This window comes from Macaca nemestrina, chromosome 4 (assembly GCF_043159975.1).
Source record: "Macaca nemestrina isolate mMacNem1 chromosome 4, mMacNem.hap1, whole genome shotgun sequence".
Classification (NCBI taxonomy): domain Eukaryota; kingdom Metazoa; phylum Chordata; class Mammalia; order Primates; family Cercopithecidae; genus Macaca; species Macaca nemestrina.
In genome coordinates, this window is record NC_092128.1 from 103,666,577 (window position 1) to 103,693,615 (window position 27,039).

Consider the following 27,039-nt stretch of genomic DNA (forward strand, 5'->3'; position numbering starts at 1 on the left):
TGGGAAATGCTGAGCATATGGCAGAGGACAGATGGCCTGTGTTCTGCATGACAAGGGTAAGTGTAAGGCAAGGCTGAATCCACTGGCCTTACAGTTTTCATAAATAATAAGTCCTGGCCATCCCATTCTTGATTGTGTGAAAACCCATTCAGGTTGTATTCCAAGGTCAAGAATAGTAGCACTGACTGCTGAGAGCTGGAGAAGGGTCAGTCTGGGCCTGGCTTGGCTGCTCCTTAAAAAGGAGGGAATCCAAACCCCAGGAAAAGTAGCAAAAAATGGGAGTGGGTTTCTGGGACCCTGACTGAGTGCCTAAAGCATCAAGAGTCCAGTGTTCGCCACAGAGGAACACACTTGCCTATGAGCAAGATCCAGCTTCACTTTGGCTCAGCAAACAATAGATTGACACACTCTGGCCTCCTGAGATGCTTCTACTGTGGCCTAGTCTCAGCTACAAGGGCACAGGTGGGCTGTGGTCAGGCAACAGGAAGAGAAAGAAAGGGAGAGAGATTTTGGGATTTGGGTACCTGACCCAGTATGGAAATCCCAGGATATTCCTAAACTTTGTCTTAGTCACTCTGTGAAAATTGTGGGACTTTGGTAGTAGAAAGCAAGTGAAGTAGAATGCAGCCATACAAGGTTTTTCATTGTTTTAAGAACTCCCTAGCCCCCAATCAACAAATCGTGTCAGGTAAATATAAATGTACAATTCTGATATGGCAGTAAAGCCAAATATACTCGATATATAAAAACAGTGGGCCCACCCTATCAGCAAGTTCTACATTTGTGAATTCATCAAACTACAGATAGAAAATATTCAAAAAAATAAATGGATGGTTCTGTCTCTATGGAACATGCACAGACTCTCTCTTGCCATTATTCCCTAAATAATATATTATAACAACTGTTTACATTGTATTAGGTGTTATAAGTAATCTACAGATGAATTACAGTATATGGGAAGATGTATGTAGGCAATAGGCAAATAGCACGCCATTTAATGTAAGGGACTTGGGCATCCACAGATTTTGGTATCTATGAGGGATTGAGGGAGTTGGTCCTGGATCCAACCCTCCTCAGCTACTGACCACTGCAAAGTTCATACTACTAAGTTTAAAATGTAACTATGTGTGAGTGCATGTGGATAGCATTTGTGTAAGAAAAGCCCTGTACTTGCTTGTGATATATAAAATATTCACAAGAAACTAGTACCATTGGTAGACATTGGGGAAAGTTAAGTGGAGTAGAAAGGAAGAAAGAAGAGTTTTCATGATTAAATTTTATGTACCTTTTAAATTTGTATTATGTATTATTTATACTTATATATTATTAATAAATAAATATATTCCATTTAAAAAATAAATAATGAGCTTTTATTATTCTTAACAACAGAGAAGACTCCAGCCTGATATCTATGGGACCTGAGTCCACACTGTGGAGGGCACAAGCTGTGGGAGGGCATGGAAGACACACCTCAGAGACTCCCCCAGTCCTGCCACCCTGCGGGAGACATTTCAAAGGAATCATAAACTCATGTGACCAGCAGGGAGGACAACACCAAAGAAACTTTTCCTACCTAAAATCAGCGGCTGTCCAGAGCTAGCACCTGGAAGGAGACACTCCCTCTCCTGGAGTCACATCTTCACTGGAAGGCAGGTGGGAGCTCACTGCTGTGACCCACGTATCCTCCTGTCTCTGCATCTCTATCCTGCTACTTTCTCTGACTGCATCTTCCTCTGTTCCTTGGTCAGTGTTTGAGAAGAGAACGTTGAACAAGTCACATCCTTGTCACTCTGAGTCAGAACTCTCATTTGACTTGGAAGATTTGTGCTTCCGTTTTTTCTTCTTTTTCTTTTCTTTTTTCCTTTTCTTTTGCTTTTCTTTCTTCTTCTTTTTCTTGTGTTTCTCTTTACCTTCAGAGGAACTGGAGCTGCTCCCATCTTCATCTGAGGTAGAATCCTCCAGTAACTGTTTTAACTGCTGTATCCTAAACATTCAAAATTGATCAAAGAACAGTGAGTTTTAGCTTTAACTTATACAGTTTCTTAGATAAATATGTCATTCAAAAGCAGTATAGGAGGAAGATGAATAACCATGTCACAAACACAGTATTTTTCTTTTTACCTGTTTTCTCCATTCTTCTCCACTGAATGCCTACTTTACGTGACTGTAACCAGTGTACAAGCTATTTTGTATTTTTATTGTCCTAGACATTTCTCCTGTCTCCACAGTCCTTACAATTGTAATTTCTAACAGACGCATACTTTACTAAACCATTCCCCTACTGCTCAATTTTTTAATCTACATCTTTAACAGTTATCATGCCACCAATTTGAAAAAACCCTCCAATTTTTTCCACCTTTCTCTAATCATGTCTAATTTTTTTTTTTTTTTAAGAGATAGGGTCTTCCTCTGTCACCTAGGCTGGAGTGCAGTGGTACAATCATGGCTCACTGCAGCCTCAACCTCCTGGGGTCAAGTAGATCCTCCCACCTCATCCTCCTGAGTGGCTGGAACTACAGGTGCATGCTGCCATACCTGGCTAATTTTTATTTTTAAATTTTTTTGCAAAGATGGGGTTTTTGCCATATGGTCCAGGCTGGTCTCAAACGCCTAGACTTCAGTGATCCGCTGGCCTCGACCTCCCAAAGTGTTAGGATTACAGGTGTGAGCCACTGAGCCTGGCCTAAGTATAATTTTTAACAAAAGCTCAGATCCCTAAAGACTTTGGAGAAGATAATCTGAATCATATGAAAGTATCAATTGTACTGTACAAGTAGACAGCACAACATGGGTTGCCAACATCAACTGCAGTGGCCAGAGAGCTGGACCAAGCCCATGGCTTTAAGCTAACCCAAGGAGAAGGCTGGCCTGCTCATTCCCAACACTGGCCTTTTCAGCCATGACTCCTGCACTCCACGTATTTTCACAATTGAAGTACCATGTTTACTGCACCATTCCTCTAACACTAGAGTGATTTTCTCCAACTTTATATAATTTTAGAACTTTAAGAGGATATTGTTATCATCAGGATGACCTCACCTTACGTCCTTTTCATGTCGTTTATTGTCTCGTATGATGTCATACATGGGATCTTCATGTGCCTTAAGTGTCAGAGAAGGTTAAGGTTTGGTTAGGCTTCATGGACCACAAGTTAAATACAATAAAATGCCTATGTTATGAAAACCAGCTTATTTTTTTTTTTTTTCTGTTTGAGGTAGCTGCATGTTCAACATGTTCTAGGTCACATCACTGAAAACTCATTTAGGCTAAAAAAAGGATTTTCCAATTAGAAAAATACAGGAAATGGCTACTCTCAGCACACTCTCTTTGGGGTAGCCCTGCTCTGCAGGAGCAGTCACAGAGCTGTAACACTGCCACCTCAAAACCAAACAAAAGAAAAATACAGGAAATAACTGTCATCTGAAGAAAAAATATACGGACACTTTAATCTTACAATTTAAAGACATGTACTCTTTAAAGACTGGGAAATTAAATCCCTGATTTTAGTTATGAAACATGACTTTTTACATAGTAAATTTTAAAAAGGGGGGTTGAATAGATAACAATGTCTGTTTCAGGAAAAAAACAATCACTCTTCCAAGTTATAAGCAAAGACCACTTTAATAAGAATTCCTTTTTTTGTTGAAGAGCTAATTTGTCATACAAATGTAATTTAATAAGCATGTAGTTAGCATCACACACTTTGGTCAAAGGGCTTCTGGGAATGTATTTTATGTGAACGTTCAGTTCACTGGTGACTTTCTGCTTCACTGATTTTCACTATTTCTGATAAATGTAAATTGACACTCTGGGACTTTACGTACCACTCTGAACTGCTCTAACTTCTGGTTGCCTTTGATAAAGAAAGGGCATTCTTTGTCGCCCGTTCGGTGACCATACCGTTTGCAACGCCAACCTAAAAACAAAAAGAATTATTTCTGTAAGATAACACAGTTTCACCTACTCAAGATAAAGAATCAGCAGAATATATTCAAGTTTTTCTTCATTAAACTCCAATTCTAAAACAAAATAGAATTATGGACAAGCCATGTAAGATCCCAGAAACAGAGGTAAACTAATTGCTTTCCCAAGCATTCTTGAGTCTTATACCTTTAGGAATAATAATCTTTCACCAAGTATTTATGAAGCAATCCAATGGAAAATTGCTTCAAAAGGTAAGTTTTTTTTTTTTTTTTTTGAGATAGAGTCCTGCTCTGTCACTCAGGCTGGAGTCCAGTGGCGTGATCTCGGCTCACTGCAACCTCTGCCTCCTGGGTTCAAGATATTCTTCTGTCTCAGCCTCCTGGGTAGCTGGGATTTCAGGTGCGTACCACCACACCCGGCTAATTTTTGTATTTTTAGTAGAGACGGGGTTTTGTCATGTTGCCCAGGCTGGTCTTGAACTCCTGACCTCAGGTGATCCGCCCACCTCGCCCTCCCAAAGTGCTGGGATTACAGGCGTGACCAACCATGCCCGGCCCAAAAGGTACATTTTTTTTAAAGTGTGTCTCAGTATATTTTTCAGAGTAAATATTTTCATAAAGTATCTCTGCTTCTCATTTACTATTTTAGACACTATAAAAGCTTCTTTCTCAGGTTGAGTCTGTTCAAAGCTCTCACTTATTATAAGTAAACAAAATCACAAGTTCTCTTAGAATATTAACGTTGACTGGGCACAGTGGCTCATACCTGTAATCCTAGCACTTTGGGAGGCAGTGGCGAGCAGATTACTTGAGGCCAGGACTTCAAGACTAGCTTAGGCAACATGGTGAAACCCTATCTCTACAAAAATACAAAAAAATTAGCTGAGCCTGGTGGCGCACACCTGTAGTCCCAGCTATCTCGGAGGCTGAGGTGAGATCACCTGATTCTGGGAGGCTGAGGCTGCAGAAAGCTGTGATCGCACCACTGTACTCCAGCCTGGGTGACAGATTGAGACCCTGTTTTCCTGACCCTGGTAGAAGGTTGTTTAATGTCTGGAAAAGATAAAACAGAGGGTCTCTGACCAGGAAGAACAGGGAGACATCAGGTAGGTCTGAAGGAAGCTGCTACAGTGCCACAAAGGGTCACACGAATGAATGAAAAGCAGATGGACCCATTTCCAGACTCCTTCCACTCGGCTCCCAGAACACTCATAGCATGGCTTTCCCTCCACGTGGGAGCCTTCTCTGGGAAAATATAATCCACCCAAAGAAGAAAAACTGATAGATAATGAATTCTGAGGCATGTTATCTGTGCTCTTAACAAATGATGAGGCAATGAAGCATTCCTATCAAAATTCTTAAGGAAACTGATTTTTAAATTAGAATTCAATATCCTGGTAAAGTTAAAAATCTGTCAAAGACAATTCCAGAGAAGTAAAGGTCTTGACATTTTTATCTCCTATAAATCCATTTTGAAGGTAACTGCCATAGGATTTGTTATACCATAAGGAGAGAATATAATAATAAAGAAGACTCAAGACACAGGAAAATGGGTGATCCAGCATAGGAGAGAGGCTAAGGGAACTTGCAGAAAGATAGTGTCTTAGTCAGCTCGGGCTGACATAACAAAATGCCATACACTTTGTTGCCTAAACAACAGAAGAAACTGGTTTTCTCATTCATTCTGTAGGTTGGAAATCTGAGATCAGGGCCCCAGCAAGGTGGGTTTGTGGTGAGAGCTTTCTTCCTGGCTTAAGATGACAGACCTCTTTCTTTGTCTTCACATGGCATGGGGGTAGGGGGTGGGGTGGATGCTTCCTCATCTAGAAGATGGAGAACATGCCTTGGCTATAAGAGGGCTGTGATGAGAACAAGTTAAATAAAAGAAGTAAACACCCTTTGCGGCGTGTAAGTTGCATGGATTAGGGAAACTCTCCCACACTCACACTGCATCACTTTGACTTCTTTCCCCAGTGGCATCCAAAGTCCTTTAGTTGGTGCATGAGCCAGAAATTCCCTGGCATGTTCATTGCCTGGTACATCTGGTATGCAATCTTCTGGCTTAGTCTCATCTTCCTAAAAAAGGGAACAGGTATAAACAGCATGGCAAGACAGTGCTGGATTCTCTCCTGCTCCCCTTGGAGCCACCCTCGCCTGGCTTTTTCCTGGGCTTCTGGTGCCAACAATATCTTAGTTATCCCTCAAAACTAGAAAAAAAGACAAGTTACACCTGACTGAAAAAACAAGAAACAAATGTACCAAAATAATTATACCAAAAACAATGTAGCTGTTCTTAGAGAAAAGTTACTGGTGAAGCAGAAAAATCTCTCCTTATATAGCAATGAGTGGTGAGCTCCAAATTAGATTTCAGATTAAAAACAAAAAAGTTTCACTACCTCAAAATGTAGAATTAAAGTAAACCAGACTTCCTGGAATAATAGAAATGGCCTGTTATAGCTTATTATACCCTGAAGGCCCTGTCATATTTTATAGTCACATGCATGCTGTATCTCTGATGTGCATTTTTGCCACTCAATAACTGCATTTACAATTAATGTGTTTTTAAACTTGGATTTTTTTCAAGTTTCTATGAATATTAAATTTACAATAGACTAATGTTTTTAAAAAATATTTCTTCATTGAGAGTTATGAAACAGCAAGTTTTCTTTGCTGTGGCCTGCCACTCTTAAGTCTCTCTTGTGCGCACACACCCTGGTGCTGTGGCCAGGGAGCTGCAGGAGGGATGCCTGCACTGGGGAGCGGGACTGGATGAGCTGTCGGGTCTCCTCAGAGTTTACTGCTCTCTGAGCTGCTGAGCTCAAGAAACTGGCACAGGATGGACCGAGGGGCTGAGCTGGGTGAGGACGACAAGGAAAAGGAGCGTAGAGATGCCGTCCCCAGCAAGACAGAAGAGGGGCAAGGCCAAGGAATCCACGTGGGCCTGCACTGGTTCTTTGGGGAAGGGAAACATGGCTGATGAAATTTCTACAAAGGCAGTGCCTTGTGACAAAACTAAAAATTATGACCCCTCAGTCATCTGCAGGAAAGAAATAGGCTTTTGGTAAAAGGAGATTTAAATATCATGCAATCATTTTTCATAACAAGTTACTAAGTCTACAAGTATGTCTAGTGGAATAACCAAGAGTACAAACTTCACACTAACCTTGATAAGCCCAGGAGGAGGTTTTTCATAACTGGAAAACAAAAAACAAAACCTTATCAACCATGTTAATGTAAACATAACACATCAAGTTACTGCAAAAAAGGGGCTGTAGGATTTTTAATCAGAGATTTTAGCAACAATAAGCTTTTATTGCTGATTTGCAGACAAGCAATCACCTGAGAAGAGCGGAACGCTTCTCCTCCCTGTGCTCAGCGGCACCTGCCATCTGAGACTGGCCAGGCCTTCCTTATTTCCATCCAGGGACTGAACCCAGAGGAGACCCAGAATGCTGCGCATGCAAGTCTCCAGATGGGACAGGCAGCGAGATGGGAAGGAAATTCTGAAGGCGAGTTGTTTGTGCACTCAAAGAGCAACTCTCGGGCTCCTAAAGCGATTTGTACCTCCTCCCAGAAGAGTAATCTGCAAATATTTTTAGCTCAGGTCTGTCCCTTGACCCTTTAAACCTTTAGGGAAGTACTTTTTTTTTTTCCGAGACAGGGTCTTGTTGTGTTGCCTAGGCTGGTCTCAAACCCCTGACCTCAAGCAATCCTCCCACCTCAGCCTCCTGAGTAGCTGGGACTACAGTCGTGTACCATGGCACCATGACACCTGGCTCTCTCATTTTAATACTTCAGAATAACTGCAACATACAGAAACACTTAATGATTTAATGTTTTCTTCATTCGGACTCTTGTCTTATGCATAGTTTAAGGGACCCTTTAGAAGACAATGAGTATTGGAAAAGGGAGTCAAGAATAGACTAAGGGAAAAGTGAAATAATTTTCATTGGGTCGGGCATGGTGGCTCGCGCCTGTAATCCCAGCACTTTGGGAGGCCAAGGCGGGCAGATCTCTTGAGGTCAGGATTTCGAGACCAGCCTGGCCAACATGGTGGAACCCTGTCTCTACTAAAAATACAAAAATTAGCTGAGTGTGGTGGCAGGTGCCTGTAATCACAGCTACTCAGGAGGCTGAGGCAGAAGAACCTGGGAGGCAGAAGTTGCAGTGAGCTGAGATCACACCATTGCACTCCAGCCTGGGAGACAGAGTGAGACTCTGTCTTTAAAAAAAAAAAAAAATGTCATTCTCCCCTTCTATAAGATGTAGGAGAAAGTAACTTGATGGACAATGAATGAGAAATACTACTAATCCTGGATCTGTTCCCTGAAGATTAAATAGTAAACAACTGTGTATTAACACGATTAGCTTTTTAAGTGTGGTACAGTGCTTTCCCGAAGTAGATGCTTAAAATATTTCTAACAAAAATCTGTGGCATGACATAGGCCTAACAGAGCACAAACCATGGAAATCTGCACAACTTGTGAAGATGATATAGTTTATCTGTAGCCATTCATTAGAAGCATTAATGCTACACCTTATGCATAGAGACTAGAAGGAGCTTGACAGTAAAGTCTATAAATCCAAAAATCCAGTAAATGAATCCTTTTGAGCCACAAGCATTATGCGAAAAATATATGGCCAATCAAACTGAGATCCAAATTCTGAAAAAAAGTAACTCTTGTCAAGATGAAAATGAGTGTGATGCAATTGCACATTTGGAAATATTATCAGCAATGGCATTCCCAGGGTCCATTTTACAAGTGTTTTCACAAGTTTAAAGAAGGGTGGTTCATGTTGTTTCCTAGGGCTGAACAATTAATTAATGTAGTATACTCAAAAAGATATTTCTCAAAGTTGTATTTAACTACTAAATACAGATTAGAAAACTGAAGTATGTTTATGTGCAGTTTAGGTTCTACAGTGTGACAGTTAAGAGGTACGCATTTATCTCTGCAGTCACTGTCACCCAAGCTGGAGTGCAGTGGCGCGATCACAGCTCACTGCAGCCTCGAGCTCCTGGGTTCAAGCAATCCTCCTGTCTTGGCCTCCCAAAGTACTGGGATTGTATACATGAGCCACTGTGTCCAGCTACAGTTAATTCTTAAGATAAAAAGAAAAAAGTTGATCGAGGTGCATTATTTTGTGCCATCTGAAAAGCCTTACTTAGTCATTCGCACTGTACTAACTTTCTCTGAGTAGGAAGAAGACTAGTTATATCTGAGGGGAGACACGCTGTCTTCTCAAGTGTGTGTAGAGTAAGAAATCTTTTGTTAAGTCTTTCAAATTACTCTTTCTGTTGACTGTTGCGATGGGTTTTCTTTGAGAAGAGTCCCTAATGCAAGTGTACTCCATTCCACACAGCTGTTCCTGCAGCTGCATCCAAGGGACTGTGTGGCAGAGGTGAAACTGCCACATACACCCAGAAGGTCCACTCTGTTATGCCTGGCAGCCCAGGAGCTACTGAGTGACAGAGAGTGTTGGAGCAGGTGGAAGTCTCCGATGCCCTCAGGGGCCTGGCAGGCAGGGTCACTGAGGGAAAACTGTGGTGGAGACTCAAAGACTCCATCACATCAGGGATGAAAAGATTTGAATTCAATTTATAAAACAGCACTGTGGGGTTTCCCATTTAACATGGCCAACTGACCAACATGCTTATCTGTCTCCTTCCCCACACAGTCATTTTCACTTTAAAAATGACAGTGAAAAAATAAAAAGGCCATACAGATATCCCAAAAGGAGGCAACATCAGAGGAAGTTTTCAACAAATTTGGGAAAGTGGAAACCGCAATGGACTTCTTGGGGTGGAGGCAGTAACAGTTTTCAAAAGATGCAGCTTCCTTCCTACAGCCAGGAGGCTGCCTGCCCAACACTTGAAGGAGCCTGCAGGGTTAGCCTCCTCAACTCAGCAACACTGGCAGCCAGGCAGAGATCCCTGGCCCCCAGGCAGAGGACTCAAGACCCTTCTCTAGAAGAACTTAGCCCCAGAAAAAAATCTCCAACTACTGACATATGGAAGTCTCTTGATAAAAAGGGTACCCTGCAGCATGAGCGCTCTATCATGAAGCTATTTGATCAACAAACAACACCTTCTCTCTTTTTTCTCTCCCCCACACAGCTGCCCTTGACAAGAGCTGTATAGCACCTACTCTTAAATGAGTTGAGGCCAGAGCAGTGGCTCATGTCTGTAATCCCAGCACTTTGGGAGGCTGAAGTGAGAGGATTCATTGAAGCCAGGAGTTCGAGACCAGCCTGGGCAACATAGTAAGATTCCATCTCTAAAAAAAAGTGTAAAATAACTAGTTAGGTGTCCTGCTGTGCACCTGCAGTCCCAGCTACTCTGCAGGCTGATTCAGGGGGGATAACTTGAGCCCAGGAAGTCGAGGCTGCAGTGAGTTATGATCATGCCATTGTGCTCCAGCCTGGGTGACAGAACGAGACCTTGTCTCTAAAAAACACAAAACAAAACAAAATACGGTTGAGATTCAAGGATACTCAGACAGTACAGAAAGAAAAAAAATTACTAAATGGAAGACAGAAATCAAAAGAAAAGGCAAACAAGAAATAGAGGCAATGTAGGGAACAAAAGACAACAAAAAAGAAAAACGAGTGAGTATCCTCATAGATGAGTGAAGATATTTCACTTATGAAACAAGAACAGGATGCTATAAAAAACAACTTGCAGAATGAGAAAAAGCTTTTTGATTTAGAAATATAACAATTAAAAAATATGTTTAGTAGAAAAAACATACATCTACAAAGTACAATGAAAATACAAACAGAAGAGACAGAGCAACAGAAAATCAACAGAAGGAAAAAACAAAATTGAGGAGAGGAAATAAGACAGAAATTTATGTATGTGGTTAATGCATTTATGACATGTCAAGAAAAAAAGGGTCAACTGCACTGGGGAACAACACACACTGGGGCCTACTTGAGGGTGGAGGGTGAGCATCAGAAAAAATAACTATTGGGTACTAGGCTTAGTACCTGGGTGATGAAATAAATATAATAAACCTACACAGGTACCCCTGAACCTAAAATAAAAGTTAAAAAGAAAAGTCAATTGGAAAAGACTGACATCATGAAACTTCAGGATGGCGGCAATAAATAGTTTCTTAACGTTTAAGGGTGAGGTGAACTTGAATAGGTAACATAAAAGAAAGGGAGTCAGAATGGCATCAAACTCCTTAGCAGTTTTGGAAGCTAAAAGATAGTGATGTACTATCGCCAAAACTGAGTGAAAATTGTTGTTACTATTTTCCTCCTGCCTCAGCCTCCCGAGTAGCTGGGACTACAGGTCCATATCATTGTGCCTGGCTAATTTTTAAATTTTCTGTAGAGACAGGGTCTCACATTATTGCCCAGGCTGGTCTTGAAGTCTTGGCTTCAAATGATCCTCCTTCCTTGGCCTCCCAAAGTGTTGGGATTACAGGTGAGAGCCACCACGCCCAGCCTCCAAATCATTTTTGACCTATAATTTTATACCTAGTCAAATTATGTACCAAGTTTTAGGATAGAATAAAGACATCTTCAGATATGCAAGGTATCAAAAGATTTACCTCTAATGCACTCTTTCATAGGAAGTTGCAGAATTGGCTTTGGTAAAATGTGAGAGTAAACATATAAAGAGGAAGACATGGAATCCAGGAATGAGATGCAAGATAGGAGAGTGGGAAAGGATGCTCTAGGACCACTGCTGGACCAGGTCCAAAAAGTAACTATTGTACTGAAGGACAACAGAATGAAGAGTCTAGGTAAAAAATGAACTGATTAATTACCTGATATGTAGTTATATGTGGAAAAAGTACTACTGGGGCTCAGAAAAATGATACCCCAAAGTATGGTGCTTTGGCATGCTGAATACTTTGAACTAAATGAGATTAGAGAAGGCCTCAGAAAAAAGTTGCTCTCTGACCTTCTCTTGCCCTCCTGTCTCCTGCCCTTCTTTCTTCCCCAAAGCAGTCAGAGAGGCCAGAATTCCTCTTTTCCGTAAGTGGGCCATAAAAACTAGAACAAGTCTCCCACAAAGCAAGCCAGAAGACCTACAAATAACTTTAATATATTTTTTTAAAAGGATAAAATCTCAGTGGAACTTTTTTTTTTTAATATTTAAAACAATAATAATAAGCTCCTACAAATATTACCCTAACATTTCCTTGCCTTTCTGCATCGGAGCTGGCCATAAAAAAATTAGCTGACCTACCTTGTTTGATAGATCAGGACCCCTCGTTCCAGAAAGGGTCCTGCCCCATACCTGGGAGGAAGTAATCGTACACAGAGGCCTGAAAAATCTGAATAGACAGGCCTTGCTGGGCTTTTCCCTATTACCATTGTATTATACCCTTTTTTGTCCAATTATATTTCTATACTGCTATACATTCTTCATCCAAACTAAGCATAAAAATAGTTTCCTCTGGGTCTCTGGGGCTTCCTTTCTCAACGTTCCCATGCCACATAAAACTGTGATTAAATACATTTGTTATGCTTTTCTCTTGTTGACCTATCTTTTGTTATAGGAGTATCCGCTGTGACTCCTATGATAGGTAAGGAAAGATAACTTTTCACCTTCATGGTACTCAGATTTTGGAGACGTTGGGGGAAAAACAGCCGTAGAAAATTAAGCAAGTGAAAAACAGACTCTTACTAACTACTTAAAAGTTAACAATAGTATAGAAAGCAAAATAAATCAGAGAACACTACTTGGCTCAAAAGTGAGTAATAATTCATAGTTATAGTACTGTATTTTTTGTTTGCTTTTGCTTTTGAGACAGGATATCACTCTGTCGCCCAGGCTGGAATGCAGTGGCGCAACCAGGGCTCACTGCAGCCTCAACCCCCCAGGCTCAAGCAGATCTTCCCACTTCAGCCTCCCAAGTAGTTGGAACCACAGGCATGTACCACCACACCTGGTTAATTTATTTTCTTTTCTTTTTGGCAGAGATAAGGTCTATAAATGTTGCCCAGGCTGGTCTAGAACTTCTGGCCTCAAGCAATCTTCCCACTTCTACCTCCCAAGGTGGTGGGATTACAGGCATGAGCCACAGAGCCCAGCCTAGTTATAATAATGTTAATACTAAGCATTTGTTTAGCAAAAACTGCTATGATAGATCTATACTGGAAGATTATAAACAAGAAGGGTAGGTAAAGAACTAAATCCTTACTATGACAAGAAGTTAATGGTATGTCTAAGATGTTGAATTGATGTAAACAGTATAAATATGCAATTTAGGAATATACAGTTGGTGGGCGCAGTGGCTCATGCCTGTAATCCCAGCACTTTGGGAGGCTGAGGTGGGCAGATCACTATGTCAAGAGATCGAGACCATCCTGGCTAACACGGTGAATCTCCATCTCTACTAAAAATACAAAAATTAGCTGGGCATGTGATGTGCGCCTGTAGTCCCAGGTACTTGGGAACCTGAGGCAGGAGAATCACTTGACCCCAAGAGGTGGAGGTTGCAGTGAGCCAAGACTGCACCACTGCACTCCAGCCTGGGCGACAGAGCAAGACTCTGTCTCAAAAATAAAAATAAAAGTAAAAAATTAAAAATAAATAAATATACAGTTAAATCCCAGAAGTAAAACCTAAAAGTTTACACAGAGAAGCCTGGTTTGGGAGGGGGAAGAGGGACACAGGGAATATGAGTGGTTACTGAGGAGTCGGGCAGCCTATTGCTATTTTTTGGTAGCATTTTTAGTACTATTTGAATTTTAAAACTACATATTACTCTGGTATAAATACAATTTAAAGCTCAAACAAGATTCTGAGCTAGCCAAAGCAAATCTCTCAACAGCTCATTCAGTTTTAAATCTCAGAAACTGGAAAAATCCCACCAGTCAATCAGACACCTGAGTTCAGCTCTAGATTTGCTGGTTAGCTGGTCAATGTATGCATGATCACATGACTTAACCACTGTTCCTCCATTTTTTCATCTATAAAAGTAGGTTATAATCTCTCTCATCTGTGAAAAAGCTCTCTGAGCTACAAATAAGTGGAATTAACCATCCTCTAGCATCCTATAGCTAAATACATTGAGGGCTGGGCAGGGCCAGGCATTCTGGTGCTTATGCTAGGGGAAGACCTTTGAACACCTGACTTCCCTGGGAGACCACGAGCGCCACATAGTGACTTGAAAGGGTCAGGACTGCCCTGTAGCGTGGATGCGCACAATGCAGAGTCTCTATCCTGCAACCCCTGCCCTGCTAAGGGGAAAAGTTCAGAGCGGGCCATGCTGGAAAAAGAGCAGGCCAGGTCCCAACATAGGAATTTATCTCACAGCAAACCTCCTAGAAGGTTAATTATAAAGGATTTTAACTCTTTGAGGATCTTTCCTTATACGAATTATGTTTTTAAAAAAGTAGACAAATTAAACTTTACTTGAGCAAAAAACTGTTTTCAAAGCGGGCACCCCCAGAACCAGAATAGGTCAGAAAAGCAAAGTGAGGTAGAGAAATAGCTGGATTCCATACAGCCTGGCGTCTGCCTTATTTGAACAGGGTTTCAAAGGTTGACCACCTGTGACGGCCTGAAAATCAGCTGCTGTGACTGTATGAGACTCAGGTACTTGTAACAGTAGGTTACAGTCTGTTTACACATCCACTTAGGTTGCAGTTCACTAAGTATAGAGAAACTTTTAGGCTAAACTTAAAATATTCAAGGAGGCAGCTTTAGGCTGTACTTAATTTAACACCTACTTAGCATAGGTAACTAGGAGCGCCTAAAACAGAAACGAATTCTTGAATAATTGAGTGAATGCCACACTCAGAAAAGGTTGTTTTAGGCAGCTAACTATAGAATCACGGACAAGAACTGAAAGAGTTGCTGACTGAACTTTCCACCCCAGGTTTGTGTTAGAATTTAGGAAAAGCCATCCTGATAAATGACTGCAAACGACAAGAATACACCATCCTCAAACATGCCACTCCGGCATATTGATGACTGAGCTATAAGTAACAGAATCAAACAACACAGGATAACTTATTCAGCTACCCCTCAACTGCCTAAAATAAAGTATGACTCTGCTTTTTTCCCTTTTGTTCTTATTATTTTTCGACTCTTCCTGTTGTAAAGAGAAATTTACACCTATAAAGGAAATTTTCTGTAGTAAATGTTTCTGTATCAGGAAGAGAGCTGCTTGGAGGCAACTTTTATCGCCCGAGGGCCTCATCGGGATAACAAAGCAACCTTTATTCACCATACATTTCCCCCCTCACCCTTCCATAACGTCTGCACCACGCCCCAAAAGGCCCACGCCTCTATTCCCTGGCCCTTCTTTCAGTCTCCCACTTTTGTGGTCCTCCAGTGCATGGGTACATAATTAAAACAGTTTTTCTCCTGTTAATCTGTCTTATAACAATTTAATTTGTGGTCCAGCTGAAGAACTTAGAAAGGTAGAGGGAAGCCATATTTCCCTCCCCTACATTTGAATCTTCTTTATACCACACTCTCCCGGGTCATCCGGACTGTCCTGGAACTCCGTGGAGCTAGGGAAGCGCAGGGCCTCCCAAGTCAGATTCTGCTCGGTGCCGAGCGGCAGTTGGCTCCCTGAACGCCCCTCGCTCCCCATCAGGAGGACGGACTTGAAGTCCTTGACCGCGGCGCCCGACATCGGTCGCCCGCACTAGGCTCCTGCCGACCCCGGCCCCCGTGCCTGCTCGGGGGGGCTCGGAGGACCCGGCTTAGCGCCCACCACCGCGTCCCGCGCCCCCGGCCCCAGGTTTCAGAAGACTGGCCGCGCGCGGACGGCAGCTCGGGACTCACAAGGACTCCAGGTGCTTGAGCTGCTGCAGCTGCTGCGCGTCGTGCCGCCGCCGCTTCTGCTCCCGACGTCGCTGCAGCTCCTGCTCCGGCGGCTCACGCGGCCGCCGCGCGCCCCCAGCCCCCGCGTCCTCGCGCCCCGGCCGGGACGACATCTCGGCCCCCGCAGCGCGGCTCGGGCAACCCCTCCGGCGCGGCTGCGGCGGCGGCGGCGGCGGCGGCGGCCAAGAGAGCACTTCCTTCGCGCGGCGGTCGGGCGGCTCCGCAGCGCCCCCTCCCGCCGCCGCCCCGCAACTCACCTCAGCGGCCGCGAAGTCCCAGCCTTGGCCGCCAGATCCCTGCCTCCCCGCGCCTGGCCCCAACACAGCGGCCCAGCCACCAGACCTGCTGCTGCCGGTGGGCGGGAAGCGCCGCCTAGCTGGAGCGGAAGCGGGGCGAGGCCCTGGTTGGGACCCTGGGTGAGCTTCCCCGAGCCTGGGGGTTCCCGCCTGGCCACGCCCACCTCAGGTATACTAACAACAGTCACGTAGGGATGAGCAGATGAACTGTATTCATAAAAAAAGTTCAAATTAGCCAGGCGTGGTGGCGGGCGCCTGTAGTCCCAGTTACTTGGGTGGCTGAGGCAGGAGAATTGCTTGAACCAGGGAGGCGGAGGTTGCAGTGAGCCGAGATCGTGCCCCTGCACTCCGGTCTGGGCGAAAAAGCGAGACTGTTTCTCAGAGAAAAAAAAAAAAAGTTCAAAAAGTGAAATGTATGAACTTATCACTGTTTGGTAATTGTGTGCACCCAGCTTTATAACTGCAGTTATCTGAAATACCGTGAGAGACAACCTAAGTCTTTTGACAGGGTGGGTCACCATGATGTCACCACTGTACCGGTCACCCAAAGAGCCAAGATCTTGAGAAATTTCATCTTTCACAAATGCAGATGTACAAAAAAGACTTTATTTATTGAGGAAGTTTCTACATTTTTACATACATGTATAATGCTTATATACACAGTCGCCATTGTAATAATGAGCTTTCAATCATCTTTGCAAAAAATGCCTAAAACAAATGAGAACTCTCTAAAAGTCTTTATACAGTTGATGCCTCCAGTATTAGAAATGAGGTTAAGATGTAATACATAGCATAGTGAATTGTGAAACATAATGCTGACAATTTAAAAAATGAAGAAGCTAAAAGAGAAAACAGAAAAACAAAAGCGAACTCAAAAGAAAATTCAACATAGAAAATGTGTATTGCAGGGATAGATGATGGGCAATTGCATGGAGATTGTCCACATGAACTGCCCAACTTTTATGATGATTAACATATTTTGAAGTCTTGCATCATGATGAATAGCTTTTTTTTTTTTCTTTTAGGACATGGCTGTCCTCGATAATATATTCTCATTAATTTTCTATGTGATACTGCTTTTTCCAAAATTCGTTTTCTTTAACTTTTTAAACTTCTTTATTTTGTAGAGACGGGGTCTCACTATGCTGCTTAGGCTGGTCTTGGGCTCCTGGCCTCAAGCAATCCTCCTGCCATAGCCTCCCAAAGCACTGGGATTACAGGTGGGAATCACTGCGCCTGACAGTGAAATTATTTTGTGATTTGATATTCTCTGACTTCTCTTTATGGTCTCTTTCTGTTGTACCCTCCTGTCCATGAACCCCTCTGTTTTTCTTTTTATTCTTCTACCCCCTCCTAAGATACCAGAGATTCATTCTTGAGGCCAAACAGCCTTGGTGTTGGCCCACTTGTGTTGGGGCAGCTGGACCTGGTCCTTAGTCTGTGCTACTGGACAGGTTTTAAACCTTTCAGAATGGAGCAGCTAAAAAAAGAGTAGATTTTCTCCTGTATTGACCACCCTTCACAGTGTAACCTTGACACCATTATTTTGCTGCTACGGTGTATTTTTACAAGTTCTTATCTTACCAGTGACCTTTCCCCACTGGGGAGATGAGGAAAGGAAAAAAGTAGGAGAAGGGAAAGATCACATTCTAATGCACAGCTAGATTAGAGGGTACAATGCAAAATCTTTCTTTTTTTTCCTACCCAAAATATTAGTCTTCAAGGAACTCTCATGGTGAAGTGGACCATCAGGTGTGCATTTCTACAGTCTCCTGCAGCACAGTAGAAACATGAGAAGCCCTTTGGTCATGCACTAAAAACAGCTGTTAAAATTAGTTCTAGGGCCAGGTATGGGGGCTTGTGCCTGTAGTCCTAGCTATTTGTGGAGCTTAGGTGGGAAGATTGCATGAACCCAGGAGGTAGAGGCTACAGTGAGCCATGATGGTGCCACTGCACTCCAGCCTGAGTGACAGAGTGAGCCCCTGTCTCAAAAAAAAAAAAAAGAAATATTATTTCTAACCATCAATAGTTGGTAACCAGTAAGATGGGAGGAAAAATGACAGACAATGTGCTTTATGTTAGGCCTGCAGATATGAAAGACTGAGGGAGGAAGGGCAGACACCAAACTTAGCTGGTATTCTGGGGCAAATGTTTGGCAACTCAATTGACATTTCTCCCTCTCTTCCTTGGTATCAGCTTTTACTTTGTTCAGAAATCCTACGGGAGGCTGGTTAGAGAGTGGAGGCCTCTTCATTCCTCTCTAGAGGTGAATCTTGACTTGTTTTCAACCAGTCATAGTAATTCTGTTCTCCTTTCCACTGATTGTTTTAGCAATGGACCTGTGATGCAGTTTTAGCCAATGAGGTATGAGGAGGGGTCTGATGGAGGTGGCTTTCAGGGTAAGGTTGTCTTTGCTCTTAATAAATGATGCTTGGGAGTGTCAAAGATCCCCTTTCTGCCTCTGGATGTTGTTGCCTGCAACCCCCAGAGGATGGCAGAGGACAGAAGGAGACGCCTGGGTCCTTGGGGATGTGAAAGAGACATTTGATCAACTAGTCCTGGTGTTGCTGCCTATCCATACTTCTCATTCTGGGAGATAATACATTTCTTTATTATTGAAGTGATTTTGAGTTGGGTCTTCTATTACTCGTAGATAAATGTGATTCCTTACATTTATATAGTGCTGTGCAGATCTCCCCCTGCCCCCATATGTTGTCCCAGTTGATTCTCACAGAAACCCTATGGGGGCATGCAAGGCAATATAAGATAAGGAAATTGAGGCTCAGAAGGAGGGTGTGGCCCTGCAACCAAAATGGTCTGATTTCTACTCCAGAGTTTTTCATCAAACCTCGTGAATTTAGGTGTGATGGCAATAGTGGGAATAGCGGGAGTGGGAGAATCTCTTGGAAACCCTTGGAGAATCTCTTGGTAAAGAAGAGGATAGGAAGCTGCTGGAAACAAATTTCCCTGATGTCCCATTGGCCTCAAATTGGCTCAGATGGACTTTTGGGGGATATTTTTCATTCCATTTGTTTATTTAATAATTTAAAAAAATACAGATAGGGTCTTGCTGTCTTGATGGGAGTGAGAAGGTATTTTTGCTTGGCTGGCCTTTTCCCTCCCCTCCTCTCCCCTCCCCTTCCCTTCTTTTTTTTGAGACAGGGTCTTACTCTGTTGCCCAGGCTGGAGTGCAGTGGTATGCTCTCTCCTCACTGCAACCTCCACCTCCCAGGTTCAAGGGATTCTCATGCCTCAGTCTTTCAAGTAGCTGGTATTATAGGCATGTGCCACCATGCTGGGCTAATTTTTGTAATTTTAGGAGAGATGGGGTTTCACCATGTTGGCCAGGCTGGTCTTGAACTCCTGACCTCAAGGGATCTGACTAAGGCTGGTCATTTCTTTAGCCATCCTCAGTGTGTGCCAAGCAAAAGTTAACAACTGGCATAGCTTAGCCTCCAGGGTTTACTGCTCTCAAAACCAAAGAAGTTTTCTGATTCACAAAACTGCGTTTATTTCAGGCTCAATGAAAGGTGGAAATTTTTTTAGGGCCTGGCCTTACTACATTGGATTTTACCATTAACACTTGAGGTTCCTGTACCTACTGAGGAGGATTAGACAGAACCTGGTTTACTGACTTTGATCCAGACCAGTCCTTTTTCAGATCTCCTTCTCCCCGCTCCTCCATGCTGCTTCCCACACCCACCTTGGCCTCAGATTTTGCTGTTCCTCTCATTGTGTCCTTCTGTCTGATTTTACCACATTTCTGGTCCCTGCCTCTGCATTCTCTCACTGATTGTTACCTTGTTTTTCTCTCTCTGCCGTCTTTCTCTCTCATTTCCCCTCTTTTTCTTATTCCAATAACCTTTCCTTCCTTCTAGTTCCTGTCTCACATTTGTGTGAAAGTTAGTTATAGAAATTTGGTAATTTTTGTCATACTCAAGTAAAAGAAAATCAAGGGGCCAGGGGGAAAAGCACTTGGGGTCATAGGACTTGCTCCAAGAATTAAATTTTCCAGAAACCCAGCCGCTAAAATGGACTGGTGTAACTTTAAGATCAGTTTTAACTGGTAGCTGCTGAAACGTCCTGCCCTGGCTCTGCGACTGATTTTAACTACTGCGACTGGTTTTAACTACTTCCGTCACTCACCTATCAAGAGCTTGCTGGTTCCCAAAGCTTCTTTAGTGCCAATGAGCTTCCTTCCTTCCTTCCTCCATCCATCCCTCCCTCCCTCCTCCCTTCCCTTTCCCTCTCCCCTTCCCCTTCCCCTTCCCTTCCTTTTTTTGACAGAGTCTGGGTGTGTCGCCTGGCTGGAGTGCGGTGGCCCAATCTCGGCTCATTGCAACCTCTGTCTCCTGGGTTCACGTGATTCTTCTGCCCCAGCCTCCCGAGTAGCTGGGACTACCAGCGCATGCCACCACGCTCAGCTGATTTTTTGTATTTTTAGTAGAGGGGGGTTTCACAAAGTTGGCCAGGCTGTTCTCCAACTCCTGACCTCGTGATCCACCTGCCTTGGCCTCCCAAAGTGCTGGAATTACAGGTGTGAGCCACTGCGCCTGGCAGAGCTTTCTTTCTTTTTCTTTTTTTTTTTTTTGGCGACAGAGTCTCACTCTGTCACCTAGCCTGGAGTGCAGTGGTGCGATCTCGGCTCACTGCAAACTCCACCTCCTGGATTCAAGCAATTCTCCTGCCTCAGCCTTCTGAGTAGCTGAGACTACAAGCGCATGCCGACAGTCTGGCTAATTTTTTGTATTTTAGTAGAGTCGGGTTTCACCATATTGCCCAGACTGGTCTAGGACTCCTGAGCTCAGGCAATCCACCCGCCTTGGCCTCCCAAAGTCCTGGGATAACCACACCCGGCCTGAGATTTCTTTCAAAACACTACATAACATTTGTCTTTCTTATTTATTTCTTTAAGACGGAGTCTCGCTCTGTCACCCAGGCGGGAGTGCAGTGGCACAATCTCGGCTCACTGCAAGCTCTGCCTCCTGGGTTCACACCATTCTCCTGCCTCAGCCTCCCGAGTAGCTGGGACTGCAGGCGCCCGCCACCTCACCCAGCTAATTTTTTGTATTTTTAGTAGAGATGGGATTTCACACTGTTAGCCAGGATGGTCTCGATCTCCTGACCTCGTGATCCATCCGCCTCGACCTCCCAAAGTGCTGGATTACATGCATAAGACTCCATGCCGGGTCAACATTTCTCTTTCTGATAAAATTCTCAACCTTCTCTTTGTTCATCTCACATACCAAAGACCACCTGGTCTATGTGTATACCCTGAATTGTGATTATTGCTTCCCTAATAAAACGCTTTAACCTTAGAGATTTATCTGTCTATAATATTTGACTTAAACATACTTGGTGTCAGAAGCATGGATCCAAAGCTGCCTCGCCTTGGGGAAAATCCCAGCCCCTGGAACTATGATGAGAGGTGCCCACACTCGAACCCCTGGAGCCTCCTGCTTCCCTAAGCTGCCTCTTTTCCCTTTGGTGAGTTTCTCTTCGACCAGACTTCTGACTTTGGTCAAATAGTGTTTTATTTGGAATTTGGTTGAGGAGAGCCTTCCCCACTTTTTTCCCAAGAGGCATCTTTCCGCCTCTTTTTGGGAGCTCTCCTGCTGGGAAGGGTCATCATCTTCCTGTCAATCTCAGCTGGAAGGTTTAGGTGTAGGGATTTCCCCTCATTTGGAGAAGGTGGCTTATCATCCTTCTTGGTAAGTATGTATTTTATTTTCTGTCTGTGTGGCTTTGGTTGTATTCAGTCCTTGTGTTTTAATTTGCTTTTGTGCATTTGGCAATAAAATGAATCATCTAGACGAATTTAGTTACGAATGGGAAGTCAAAGTTCCACAGCATGCCAAAATATTATCTGGGACTCCAGCTGGTAACATGTTGAAACATTATCGGATCATTCAGTCTATTATTCCTCAAACTAAACTAAGACATTGGCCATAAAATCACACACTTCAAATAATACTTACATCTCAATTGATACCTTGAGGCTCAAAAAGATTCTCAGGACTCAAAGATTGCCTTTTTACAAAACACTGGCACAAAACTGGCTGAGACTCTTTTTTCAGGATCTTTTCCTACAATTCCTTCTGTGTATCCTTCTCTAAACCAAACTGTTTCTTCCAAAACTCCTCAGCTATTGTGACACACTAAGTAACAACACAAGAAAACCAACAGATTCAAAAGAAAATTATTTTGACCCTTGTGCTGTTTCTTAAGAACAAAAGATGAAATTCCCATATAAAAGAAGCCTTCCCTATACTAAAAGGAATGGCAACTTTTTTTTTTTTTTAATGTCAGACTGGCAGTGGGTGGCACATCTCACACACGTGGGTGAGCACCCAATCACCGTGAACTACCAAAAGGTTGAGCAATGGCGACATTCTCATCTTCAAGGACAAATAATATGCTGTGCAGACCTTGTTACCTTTTGGGCCTCCTGACATAATCCAGTCACAGTTTCACAGCTAATGGTTATTTGTCCAATCTGGTAATTGCCTTAAACTGCTCTACCCAAAACTTGGTTCTCCACCCTCATATGATTACCTATTTAAAAAGTCTTAAAGGTTAGCCTCATCTGATTTTTTCAGAAACATAATTTGGATCCAACTGTCTTTTTATAAACTTGTGAGTCCATATGTATATATAATTTTTATTTTTAATTTTTGTGGGTACATAATAGGTATTAATATTTATGGGGTACATGTTTTGATACAGGCATGCAAAACTTAATAATTACATCATGGAGAATGGGGTATCCATCCCCATAAGCATTTACCTTTTGTGTTACAAGCAATCCAATTATACTCTTTTACTTATTTTAAAATGCACAAATAAATTATTATTGACTGTACTCACCATGTTATGGTGTCAAATGGTAGGTCTTAGTCATTTTTTCTATTTTTTTATTTTTTATTTTTCTCACCCATTAACTATCTCCGCCACCTCACTGTGCTTCCCAGCCTCTGGTAACCTTCCCTACTCTCTATATCCATGAGTGCAATTGCTTTGATTTTTAGATCCTACAAATAAGTGAGAACATGCGATATTTGTCTTTCTGTGCCTGGCTTATTTCACTTAACATAATGGTCCCCAGTTCCATCTATGTTGTTGCAAATGACAGCATCCCATTCTTCCTTTATGGCTGAATAGTACTCCATCATGTATATGTACCACATTCTCTTTATCCATTCATCTGTCGATAGACACTTAGGTTGCTTCCAAATCTTGGCTATTGCAAACAAACATGCGAGTGCAGATATCTCTTCGATATACTGATTTCGTTTCTTTTGCATATATAACCAGCAGTGGAATTGTTGGATCATATGGTAACCCTATTTTTAGTTTCTTGAAGAACCTTCAAAGTGTTTTTCCATAGTGGCTATATTAATTTGCATTCCCTCCAACAGTATATGAGGGTTCCCTTTTTTCCCACATCCTCGCCAACATTTATTATTGCCTGTCTTTTGAGCATAAGCCATTTAACTGGGGTGAGATAATATCTCATTGTAGTTTTGATTTGCATTTCTCTGATGATCATATGCCTATTTGCCATTTGCATGTCTTCTTTTTAGAAATGTCTATTCAAATCTTCTGCCCATTTTAAATTGGATTATTAGATTTTTTCCCATAGAGTTGTTTGAACTCCTTACATGTTCTGCTTAATTAATCCCTTGTCAAAAGGGTAGTTTGCAAATATTTTCTCCCCTTCTGTGGGTTGTTTCTTCACTTTGTTGATTGTTTCCTTCTCTGTGCAGAAGTTTTTTTTTTTTTTTTTAAACTTAATGTGTTCCTGGTTCTCCATTTTTGCTTTGGTTGCCTGTGCCTATGGGAGTTACTCAAGACATTTTTGCCCAGTGTCCTAGGTATTTTCCCCAATGTTTTGTGTAGTAGTTTCATAGTTTAAGGGCTTAGATTTAAGTCTTTAATCCATTTTAATTTGATTTTTGTATATGGCAAGAGACAGAGGTCAGTTTCATTCCTCTGCGTATGGATATTCAGTTTACCAAACACCATTCATTGAAGAGATGGTCTTTTCCCCAGCATATGTTTTTGGCACCTTTGTCGAAAATGAGTTCACTGTGTATGAATTTATTTCTGAGTTCTCTATTCTGTTATTGTCTATGTGTCTGTTTTCTGTTCCAGTACCATGATGTTTTGGTTACTATAGCTTTGTAGTTTAATTTGAAGTCAGGTAATGTGATTTTTCCAGTTTTGTTCTTCTTGCTCTGGATGGCTTTGGCTATTGTGGTCTTTTGTGGATCCACGTAAATTGTAGGATTGTTTTTCTATCTCTGTAAAGAATTTCATTGGTATTTGGATAGGGATTGCATTGATTCTGTAGAATGCTTTCGGTAATGTGGACGTTTAAACCATATTGAGTCTTCCAATACGTGAACGTGGAATATCTGTCCATTTTTTTTCTGTTCTCTTCAATGTCTTGCCTCAATGTTTTTATAGTTTTCTTTTTTCTTTTTTTTTTTTTTTTTGAGACTATCTTGTTCTGTCACTCAGGCTGGAGTCCAGTGTCACAATCTTGCCTCACTGCAACCTCCGCCTCCTGGGTTCAAGTGATTCTCCTGCCTCAGCCTCTCAAGTAGCTGGAACTATAGACGTGCACCACCATGCCTGGCTAATTTTTGTATTTTTAGTAGAGATGGGGTTTCATCATGTTGGCCAGGCTGATCTGAAGCTCCTAATCTCAGATGATCCACCTCTCTTGGCCTCCCAAAGTACTGGGATTACAGGCATGAGCCACCACGTCTGGCCTCTAGTTTTCATTATATAGATCTTTCATTTCTTTGGGTAAGTTAATTATTAAGTATTTAATTTTATGTGTGCTATTATAAATGGAATAACTTTTTGAATTTATTTTTCAGAGTGTTCACTGTTGGCATATAGAAATCCTACTGATTTTTGTATGTTGATTTTGTATCTTACAACTGTACTGAATGTATCAGGTCTAATAGTTTTTTGGTGTAGTCTTTAGGTTTTTCCAAATATAAGGTCATATCATCTGCAAACAGGGGTAATTTGACTTCTTTCCTTCTAATTTGGATGCCTTTTATTTCTTTCTCTTGTCTGGTTGCTTCATCTAGGACTTTCGGTACTATGTTGAATAACAGTGGGTATCTTTGCTATTTTCCAGATATTAGAGGAAAGACTTTCTATTTTTCCCCATTCAGTATGATACTAGCTATGGGTCTGCCATATATGGCTTTAATTATGTTGAGATATGTTACTTCCTTGCCTGGTTTTTTGAGAGTTTTATCATGAAGGGATGTTGAATTTTATCAAATGCTTTTTCAGCATCAGTTGAAATGATCATATGGTTCTTGTCCTTCATTCTGTTGATATGATGTATCACATTTATTTATTTGCATATGTTGAACCATCCTTGCATCCTAGGGATGAATCCCACTTGGTCGTGATGAATGATTTTTTAATATATTCTTGAATTTTGTTTGCTTCGTATTTTGTTGAGGATTTTTATATCAATATTCATCAGATATACTGGCCTGTAGTTTTCTTTTTTTGATGTGTTTTTGTCTGGTTTTTGGATCAGGGTACTGGCCTCATAGAATTAGTTTGGAAGTATTTCCTCCTCCTCTATTTTTCAGAATACCTTGAGTAGGATTGTTATTATTTCTTCCTTAAATATTTGGTAGAATTCAGCAGTGAAGCCCCTGGGTCTCGGGCTTTTCTTTACTGGGAGACTTTTTTTATTATGGCTTCAATCTTATTACTTGTTATTGGTCTGTTTAGGTTTTGGAGTTCTCCATGGTTCAATCTTGATAGATTGTATGTGTCTAGCAATTTGTCCATTTCTTCTAGGTTTTCCTACTTACTGGCATATATAGTTGCTCACAGTAGCCACTAATGATCTTTTGGATTTCTGCAGCGTCAGTTGTAATGTCTTGTTTATCCTCTCTGATTTTATTTATTTGGGTCTACTTTCTTTTTTTCTTAATCTGGCTAAAGTTTTTTCAATTTCATCTATCTTTTTGAAAAAAACAACTTTTCATTTCATTGATTGTTTGTATTGTTTTCCTCATTTCAAAATCATTTATTGCTCCTCTAATCTTTATTATTTCTTTTCTTTTACTAATTTTGGGGTTGGTTTGGTCATGTTTTTCTCGTTCTTTAAGATGCATCATTAGGGTTTTTATTTGAAGTTTTCCTACGTTTTTGATGTAGGCGCTTTTTATTGTAAACTTCCCTCTTAGTACTGCTTTTGCTGTATCCTATAGGTTTTGGTATGCTGTGTTCCCATTTTCATTTGTTTCAAAAAATTTTTCAGTTTCCCTCTTAATTTCTTCATTGACCCACTGCTCATTCAGGAGCGTATTGGTTAATTTTCATGTATTCATCTAGTTTTCAAAATTCCTCATTATTGATTTCTAGTTTTATTCCATTGTGTTCAGAGAAGATGTTTGATATATTTTCAATTTTTTGAAATGTTTTAAGACTTATTTTGTGGTTTAACATATGGTTTACTCTTAAAAATAATCCTTATGTTGAGGAGGAGAATGTGTATTCTGCAGCTGTTGGATGTAATGTTCTGTGGATATCTGCTAGGTTCATTGGTCTGTAGTGCAGATTAAGTACAATGTTTGTTTGTTGGCTTTCTATCTGGATGATCTGTCTAATGCTAAGTGGGTTGTTGATGTCTCCAGCTGTTATTTTTGGGGAACCTATCTCTTTTTTTAGCTCTAATATTTGCTTTATATATCTGGGTGCTCCAGTGTGGGGCACATATATATTTATAAATTATTATATCCTCTTGTTGAATTTACCCCGTATCATTATATGATGACCTTCTTTTTCTTTTTTGATAGTTTTTGTTTTGAAATATATTTTGTCTGATATATAAATCTATTTTGTCTAATGTAATATACAAAATAGTATAGCTTCTCCTGCTCTTTTTTGGTTTCCATTGGCATGGGATATCTTTTTCCCATCTTTATTTTCAGTCTTTGTGTGTCTTTACAGGTGAAGACTATTTTCT

At 41.6% G+C, this 27,039-nt stretch overlaps 2 protein-coding genes across 3 annotated transcripts in view; one reads left to right on the top strand and one right to left on the bottom strand.

Moving 5' to 3' along the window:
- LOC105475849 (Bardet-Biedl syndrome 9) overlaps positions 1-27,039 on the top strand; it is a 555,557-nt gene that overhangs the window by 30,484 nt on the left and 498,034 nt on the right. The gene's annotated exons all lie outside the window — the stretch shown is intronic.
- On the bottom strand, positions 1,348-15,872 carry LOC105475847 (retinitis pigmentosa 9 protein). 2 transcript variants are annotated; one of them, XM_011731399.3, is made up of 6 exons: positions 15,688-15,872; positions 7,087-7,117; positions 5,870-5,999; positions 3,825-3,916; positions 3,040-3,101; positions 1,348-1,984 (listed from the first exon to the last, which is right to left on the bottom strand). In XM_011731399.3, the coding sequence occupies exons 1-6, from the start codon at positions 15,837-15,839 to the stop codon at positions 1,786-1,788; spliced, it is 666 nt and encodes a 221-aa protein (XP_011729701.1). In that variant the 5' UTR covers positions 15,840-15,872; the 3' UTR covers positions 1,348-1,785. The 2 variants fall into 2 exon arrangements, with proteins under 2 accessions (XP_011729701.1, XP_070950150.1); XM_071094049.1 differs by lacking the exon at positions 15,688-15,872 and adding an exon at positions 15,348-15,594.